Below are 9,432 nucleotides of genomic sequence, written 5' to 3'. Positions count from 1 at the left end.
AAAATCGATAACAAAACCGATAAAAATATCGATTATTTTATCGGTAGGTCTCGAGAAGCCCGAAAATCTCTAAAATCCAAAAATAGTTCCCAGATTGAGTCTCTGTGTCTCTCTCTATATCCTTTCCTCTTTAATTACCTCTATTTTAATCCTTCTTCCCCTATCTTCATCTTTGCGTTTATCGGTATTATCATCCTCCTCTTTGTCTTTACTTTTATGTTCATAATTTTTTTCAGCTACATATTCCCCTTCACATTTGTTTTTATATATATAAGTAAAGTGTTTAGATTTACCTTGGTCTTCATTTTTGCCTTTATCTTTACGCATCTTTGTTTTTGTTGTTATTTTAACCTTTGCCTTTATCCTTTTCTTCATTTATGTACGTACCCTGCAAACCAAAGTTCCCGAAATTTTAACGAAATCTTTAGGAGTATCTGATTTCTGTAACGATTTTTTTCCGAATCTTCAAAGAAAATTATATGAATTGGTTGACACGAACTCGTAAAGAAATTTCTGTACGAAAAATAAAGAAAATTCTGAAAGAAGTCTGCAAGAAATTCTTCACATAGCAGCATTATTTTCATTTCTTTACCGATTTTATTCCGAAATTTCGTAAAAGAATGGAAGTATGCGTAATTTATTTCATTTTAGAATATTCGGCAAAAAATCAGATGGGATCTTTCCGAATTCTTTGAAAATTCTTTACGATTCAGAATACTCTGAAAAAATGGTTTGCAGGGTAGTCACCTTTACTTTCATTATTGTATTGATCTTTTTCTAAGTGTTATTCTTTAACCTTTTGTTAGCATATTTTTGTTAAATTTATAGATACCATATGCATAAACATAAGAAGCACTTGTTTCAGCCCCAACCATTTCCGTTGCACCATTTCCGTTGCATCATTTCTGTTGCATCATTTCCGTTCCATATACACAAGAAGTACTCGTTTCAGCCCCAATCATTTCCGTTGCACCATTTCCGTTGCATCATTTCTGTTGCATCATTTCCGTTCCATATACACAAGAAGTACTCGTTTCAGCCCCAATCATTTCCGTTGCACCATTTCCGTTGCATCATTTCTGTTGCATCATTTCCGTTCCATATACACAAGAAGTACTCGTTTCAGCCCCAATCATTTCCGTTGCACCATTTCCGTTGCATCACTTCCGTTGCATCATTTCCGTCCCAACCAGATCCGTGTGCAATTTCCGCTGAATTTGCCAATTTACTCCCAACCAACCAACCGCCGCTAAAGAAGTTTCACTTCAAAAATCATGAACGACTTCCATATAAACGGAGCCTAAAGTCATTGAAGACTTGATATGACCATACAAGACACTTAAGTGACTAATTCATGACATTCGCTACGGGGTAAGAAACGATTCAGGTCATAAATTAGAAAATAAATATATGGGCCCATATACAGTTATAGGTATAGACGATAAGAACAATTGCACATTAACCCCGTAGCGAATGTCATGCATAAGTCACTTAAGAGTCTTGTACGGAAAAGTTACGTCTTAAATGACTTTGGGCTCCGTTTGTATGGAAGTCGTTCATGACTTTTTCATATAAATGGTAATTTCGTCGTTGATGTCATCTGCATGACTTTGCCATGCAGTGATCATTGATGACATTCAAGTGACAATGTCCTGCAATGAACTTTTTATAAGTGACCGCTGCAAGACATTGTCTGTTATAAGTCTTTGATAGGAGTACACCTGCATGACATTGTCACCAGTGTCATTGTCAGCTATATGTCGTTTAGGATTCACAGCAAGTGCGATGATGTCAGTAAATCCTTATTAGTGACAATGTCACCGGTGACCATTTTCGCTGCTGGGAAAGGTTAACAAATAAGCAAATAAAAATTCACATTAATAGACTGAAATTACTTCATTAAACTTAATTTAAAATATTATATGTACAACATATACATATGTAAATATTTATACAAAAAATAATTATTCTCAATGTTATTGCACGTAGTTCAAAATAATTTCATTGAAATTAAAGAACTGCAATGAATTGAATTGAAATTTTAATGTCATCACTCTCCATCTATAAAATTACTTTGTAGACCTAAGACTTAAGACATTTTATATAAACAGAGCATTCATAAANTAAAATATTATATGTACAACATATACATATGTAAATATTTATACAAAAAAAATAATTATTCTCAATGTTATTGCACGTAGTTCAAAATAATTTCATTGAAATTAAAGAACTGCAATGAAGTGAATTGAAATTTTAATGTCATCACTCTCCATCTATAAAATTACTTTGTAGACCTAAGACTTAAGACATTTTATATAAACAGAGCATTCATACCATTGTATGAACACTCTACTGACAAAGGAAGGTGTAGTATAGTGTAAAATGTCTCAAATTTAAAGATTCATTCCCACTATACTCTCCCTTCCTTTCTCTACCTCACTCACTCTATTCCTTATACTTACTTTATCAAATACGGCATAGCTTTATCCTGCTATTAGAAGAAGACAACTATGTAACCTATTCTAATAATAAGAACTCTCGTAGCCATCTGCTAATGAGCAATAATAAAACTTCAGTCCAGTTCAAGGCGAATTTATACAAGCTTGTGTTGATGGCGAATTAAATTTTCGCCGCGGTACTACTGAATGTCAAAATTATGTGTTTGTTGTAAACAAGGCGAACTCATTTTACAACAAACACTTTATTTTGACATTAAGACGTACCTCGGCGAAAATCTAAATTCGCCATCAACACCACCTTGTATAAATTCGCCTTGGTCCAGTTCTTATCGAACCATCGGATATTCAACAGTGTTTTCTTTACTTGGCTAAGCGACCCACGTCGCGAGAACGTTTTATACAAGGTGGTGTTACTGGTGATTTTAGCTTTTCGCCTCGCTCCTCCCTCGCCTTCCGTTCTTGCTCACGTTTTGGCATTTCTCTCTCGCAATTGCACCAGTGTGACGTCCCACAAAAGTTATTCTCAAAAATCCTCTCTGATCGGCGCAATCTTGTATTCTATCATTCTTGATTCTCTACTACTCATTAGCAGTAGAGAACAGGGCGGCGAATTCATATCTCACTTCGCTTTGGTAGAGAATTGTTACAGAAACGAGCTACTGGACACCCTGCCACCTTGCATAAAAAAGCCTTGATGTGGTGGTTGTTGATGGCACTTTGCATAAATTCGCCTGGGCTTTAGCGTCGAAGCGAGACCGCCTGAAAAGCTTGTTATGGAGTTCTACTTTAAGTAGCTGGCAAGTGTGTTAAATTGACAATTATTGATTTAAGAAGATAGATGGCACCCCCGCCAATAAAACCAAAATAAACTAAGAACGTCGTTGTGGAAGAATTATTTTGAGTAAAAAAAATTTGGTTGCAGTTTTTCATAGAAAAATCGGAAACAAAAATGGTTCACATACCTGAGGTGTTGTTTTATAGTCATAAAATTTATTAAATAGCGAAGGCGTAAGAAGCTTCGTTGTATTACATTTTAACAATTTTTTACAAAAAGGCATAAAAATAAGAAGGCTTACAACCAGGTAAATAAATTGTGAGGTTGATAATCATCTCGTTCGACATGCAATTTAATTAAAATTTTCTTGTATAAGCATTATAAATAACCATAATTTTAATTGATTATAGGCAATAGCTGCTATATCCAAGTCAGGCTCTTAGTACCATTTGGGCCAAGGAAATAGCGTTGATAATAAAGTGAGTAAGATAATGCTAGGGTCGCGCTGGTCGCTTTACCAATACGATTTGGACGATTTGCGACGCACTAATGCTACGGCGTTGATTCTCGACCGCCAATATGGAAGCCTTGATCGATATGTGCAACGGCGACTGCACGTATCATCTGCATATATTGATCGCCTCGAACAAGAGACAATATTACGGGGTCACCAAGGTTGCGTAAATTGCCTTGAATGGAGCAGCACTGGAAGTATCTTAGCTTCTGGATCAGATGATTTTTGCGTGATGCTATGGGATCCATTTCGAAAACGTTGTATACGTAGCATACCAACCAAACACTGTGGGAATATATTTTCTGTTAAGTTTTTACCACGACACAATGATGCATTGATAGCGACTGGAGCAGCAGACAGATTCATATATGTGTTTGATGTGAATCGACATAATGAAGCAATACTAAGCTGTAGCTGTCACGTAGCCCGCGTGAAACGATTAGCAACGGCACCAGACTCACCTTTTGTGTTTTGGTCGGCTGGCGAAGATGGTGCAATATTACAGCTAGACACTAGGGAGCAACACCGTTGTAGCGCAGAAGAAAATCGTGTACGATTGTTAAACCTTACCACTTATGTAGATACAAATTCAGAGGCCAAATGCCTAGCAATAAATCCACGTCGAACAGAACTGTTGGCAGTTGGTGCAAATGACCCTTACGCCCGGATCTATGATCGGCGCATGCTTCATCCAGTTTCGTCACACACTAGCGGAGGTAACGGCTTGCTTGTAAATGGAGGTACGTTAAACTACAAATTTTTGTTAATAAAAATGTACATATATGCAAATTATTTGTATAGATTCAATAGATGGAGCAATACCTAAGGACTGCGTTACATATTATTGCCCAGGTCACATCAGTAAAGAGAATTCTAAACTAATCGAGCACGACTCTCGTGCCATAACGTACCTTACCTTTAATTCATCCGGAACCGAGTTGCTGGTGAATATGGGTGGTGAACATATATATCTTTATGACTTGCTGCATGCAGAACAACCAGTGTTCCTGAGTTTGCCGGAATACAAACCACACCCATCTAGTTCAGATTCAGATATAGAAATGACAAGCATGCACCCACAATATAGTAGTAGTATCGAAAATCAAGGAGGCGATGAAAACAGTGGAGCCTTGCATAATGCGGTTAGTCCAGGCGATGCTACACAGTCCAGCAATCGACGAAAATTACCCGAATACATTGAACGCTATAAGAAAATGGGTAATGATTTTCTAGAAAATGAGAAATACTTGCGAGCTGTTGAAAAATACTCCGAAGCAATTGAAATGGCCCCGAATTGTTCAGTGCTCTATCTGAACCGTGCAACCGCATACATGCGTCGCCTTTGGTTCGGCGATGTATATGCTGCATTGCGCGATTGCCATCAAGCGTTACGCCTCGATCCATCCTACATTAAGGCACATTTTCGCTTGGCACGTGCACTACTCGTGCTCGGCAGACCGCAAGAAGCCGATGAGTGCCTAAAAGAGCTAATCATTCGTTTTCCCAGCTACGCAAATAACCATGGCATCATGATGCTTCACAAAGATATCAAAGAAAATCGGCAAATGACACAGTCTCAACAGCAGCAACAGCATGTAAGTGATCAACAACACTACAATTGCTTAGAACGCACCGATGCTGAATATCAATGGCGAAGCAAAGCAAAGGACTATAGTAAACGATTCGTGGGCCACTGCAATACTACAACAGACATAAAAGAAGCTAATTATTTTGGGAACGATGGAGAATATATTGTAGCTGGTTCTGATAATGAGAGCTTTTTTATTTGGGAGCGTAATACTGGAAAGATACGAGCAATCTATAAGGCAGACGTCTCAATTGTTAATTGTGTGCAGCCGCATCCAGAAATTTGTTTGCTCGCCACCAGCGGCATCGACCATGACATTAAAATATGGTCGCCAATTGCAGCATCGCCCGATGAACGACCCAATTTAGTAGAATATGTCGACAAGACTGTTGAAGACAATCAACAAAAGATGAAAATGGATCCGTTTAATATGAACGCAGGCATGAATGCATTCTGCCTTAATTCATAATATGTGATAGTTATCGTTATTGTAGTGGTGAACAAAAATTCAACAGATGTGTGTCAGCAGTGCACGGGCCGGGTTCTAGATTTCTCTGGATACGATTTCATTTGTCCAATTCATAGATCCTGTATTATTTCCAAAACCTCTCGAATTACAGTTTATTTACTTCACCAATTAAAAATTATAACTTTTTAAATATTTCTTGGATATATTTTTATTTATAAATTCTTTCAATACCGAGCTTTATATAAAACTGACCTTTATTTAAATTTATATTCTATTATTTTTGTTCGACTGGCAAAACTTTAAAGAATTTGGTCCTACTGTCGGAGAATTAATTGCTTGCAGGTGTTATAATGCTGCAGTAATTTATACATAAACATATGATAATACATATATTTAAACACTTAGCAGTACGGCAAGCGTCCCACAAAATTTCGCTAATCAAATTAGAAAGAATAATCAAAATAAAAATGATTAAAAACTTAATACAACCACCTATTAATAAGCAATTTTTACAAATGTGTGTATGTATTTTGAATCATGCCTTATACACAGTTCAGCAAACGTGTAAACATCCGATAGTTTTTCCTATGAGTAGGGTGGCATTGGTATTGATATTCAAGACGGGCTTTTTAATGTTTTTTTTTTTTTTTGTTGCTGTAGCGGATACTTAGCCTTGCCTAGAATCGGTTAATTATTTAATCGTTGTCGTCAAGCTCAAATAACGATAGGTCTCAGCCTCATTGCGAGTGTCGTGTCGATTGGAGTCGTTTTTCGAGAGTCGAGTCGTATCGAAAACTGTATGGCATTGCCCACAATTTCGCCTCGACTAGTGTATTAAAACGAAAAACTTGGGAGCACTGGATAGTTTTCGACAATTTCGACCATATGGTAGCAGGTGGAAATAATAGTAAACCTGCACCGATTTCACTGAAACTTGACATGTGGTCTAGTTTTACTTAGAAATAGAGAATTATGAAATTTTGTAGAGAGGGAATAATTACCACGCCCTCTACTCTTGTGGGCGGAAGCATTAAATTTCATCCGATTTCCATGAAATTTAGTTTGTAGTCTTTATTTTAATAGAAAAACCTAAATATAAAATATGGGAAAGATTGGATCACTATAACGTCCAAAACTCACAAAAAATATGGGCCCAGTCATTAAATGTGATGGAATTTTGGTTAATTTTTGTGTCCTGCTTTTCACTCTCAGAAAACAAAGGTTATACTATAAAATGACTTAGGTGTAAATACCCGCTTTTTTCCGATTGTTTGGTGAGATTTTGTAAAAAGAAGCTGAAAATCAAAGATTACATATATTTGCAAAGTCGCGCGTAAAGATCAAATTATATATTCGAAAACTACATAAAATTCTCTAAAACATTCGTCCAATTTCAAGACCTGACGGACCGGTACTCACACTTTTTTTACTAATAATCTTTAGCATCTACATTTCAAAGTAAATTTTTTGGTAAGAAAATAAGAAAGTACCAAATAAATGATAAATACCTTCACCTGAAAATTCGACGACATTTAAATAATTGATTACAGTTGAAAAAGAAACTCTTTAATGGGTTAATCGCCAAAGGCAACTAAACTGATTAGTCGGTATCGCGCCCATTCCCGTATTTTTTTGGAAATGTATCGTTCGTGAAGCGGGGTTAGTAATTAATGTAAAATTTGGTATTTATGACTTTTACTTTTCCCTTCTAAGTCCAACTGGTTTTTTTTTTATCAACTGTCATCTTGACTTTTTTCTACCTGCCTCCATATAGTCGAAACACTGTGCGGCATCGCCCATGCTGGCAGGTCGTGCAATTTAATCTAATTTTCGACTTGCGCAATGAGGCCGACTTAGTGTTGTTGTTGTTGTAACGGCTACTTAGCCCTGCCTACATCGGCTTGTCCCTGTTGTCCCTGAATCGTTGTCAAGCTCAACTAACGGGAGATCCAGGAAGTATGCGACGTCAACAGAGTTGGTCCATAGGTAGAGGGGCGTTAATTTTGTGGGTTTTATGGGGCATACGTATAGGTATTGCGAGTCGTGAGGTGACTCTCCGCATGCCGGGCACTCATTGGGCACCCTACTATGAACTGCTTACAAAGCATTGCAGCAATACAAATTATCCAAAGACTTTTTGTGGAGTGATGCTGCAGTGACAGTCCTTGGCCAGATATATGCACATACATAAATTTGGGTCGTTCCGGTTACGTAGACCCAACTGTCGCGTCCTGCTAGTCCCCCGTGACCTCACAGGCGCTGCATAGTTTAGAGCCGGTCAGTTGTTGTAGTTGTTGTTGTAGCGGCTACAACAACCCCGCCCAGATCGGTTGATATCTCAGTCGTTGTCGTCAACGGCAGCCCTAGGAGGCGTGCAGCCTCCACAGGGTCGGGCCTTTAGGGTTGTAGGGTTTTCCGGGCATGCGAAGAGATGTTTCGAGTCGTGAGGGGTCTCTCCGCATGCCGGTCACTCATTTGGCACATCCGCGTTTAGTCTACTCAGGTATGAGTTTAACCTGCTGCAGTAGCCAGAGCAAAGTTGGGCTATTGTGGTTCTTGTCTCCCGAGGCAGATGAAGCTCCGTCGCGTCAATGTCCGGTGNTCTTTATTTTAATAGAAAAACCTAAATATAAAATATGGGAAAGATTGGATCACTATAACGTCCAAAACTCACAAAAAATATGGGCCCAGTCATTAAATGTGATGGAATTTTGGTTAATTTTTGTGTCCTGCTTTTCACTCTCAGAAAACAAAGGTTATACTATAAAATGACTTAGGTGTAAATACCCGCTTTTTTCCGATTGTTTGGTGGGATTTTGTAAAAAGAAGCTGAAAATCAAAGATTACATATATTTGCAAAGTCGCGCGTAAAGATCAAATTATATATTCGAAAACTACATAAAATTCTCTAAAACATTCGTCCAATTTCAAGACCTGACGGACCGGTACTCACACTTTTTTTACTAATAATCTTTAGCATCTACATTTCAAAGTAAATTTTTTGGTAAGAAAATAAGAAAGTACCAAATAAATGATAAATACCTTCACCTGAAAATTCGACGACATTTAAATAATTGATTACAGTTGAAAAAGAAACTCTTTAATGGGTTAATCGCCAAAGGCAACTAAACTGATTAGTCGGTATCGCGCCCATTCCCGTATTTTTTTGGAAATGTATCGTTCGTGAAGCGGGGTTAGTAATTAATGTAAAATTTGGTATTTATGACTTTTACTTTTCCCTTCTAAGTCCAACTGGTTTTTTTTTTATCAACTGTCATCTTGACTTTTTTCTACCTGCCTCCATATAGTCGAAACACTGTGCGGCATCGCCCATGCTGGCAGGTCGTGCAATTTAATCTAATTTTCGACTTGCGCAATGAGGCCGACTTAGTGTTGTTGTTGTTGTAACGGCTACTTAGCCCTGCCTACATCGGCTTGTCCCTGTTGTCCCTGAATCGTTGTCAAGCTCAACTAACGGGAGATCCAGGAAGTATGCGACGTCAACAGAGTTGGTCCATAGGTAGAGGGGCGTTAATTTTGTGGGTTTTATGGGGCATACGTATAGGTATTGCGAGTCGTGAGGTGACTCTCCGCATGCCGGGCACTCATTGGGCACCCTACTAT

The 9,432-nt window shown here is 37.9% G+C and overlaps 1 protein-coding gene across 1 annotated transcript; it reads left to right on the top strand.

Annotated features, from left to right (window-relative positions):
- Positions 1-3,123: 3,123 nt before the first annotated feature.
- Positions 3,124-6,048, top strand: adp (WD and tetratricopeptide repeats 1). The gene is made up of 3 exons (XM_017612663.1): positions 3,124-3,544; positions 3,648-4,491; positions 4,553-6,048. The coding sequence occupies exons 2-3, from the start codon at positions 3,729-3,731 to the stop codon at positions 5,806-5,808; spliced, it is 2,019 nt and encodes a 672-aa protein (XP_017468152.1). The 5' UTR covers positions 3,124-3,544; positions 3,648-3,728; the 3' UTR covers positions 5,809-6,048.
- The last annotated feature ends 3,384 nt before the right edge of the window (positions 6,049-9,432 follow it).

This window comes from Rhagoletis zephyria, unplaced genomic scaffold (genome assembly GCF_001687245.7).
Source record: "Rhagoletis zephyria isolate East Lansing unplaced genomic scaffold, Rhagoletis_zephyria_1.1 Rzeph_scaffold_00565, whole genome shotgun sequence".
Lineage (NCBI taxonomy): Eukaryota > Metazoa > Arthropoda > Insecta > Diptera > Tephritidae > Rhagoletis > Rhagoletis zephyria.
Note: the sequence above shows the minus strand (reverse complement) of the source record. Positions and strands in the feature narration are given on the sequence as shown.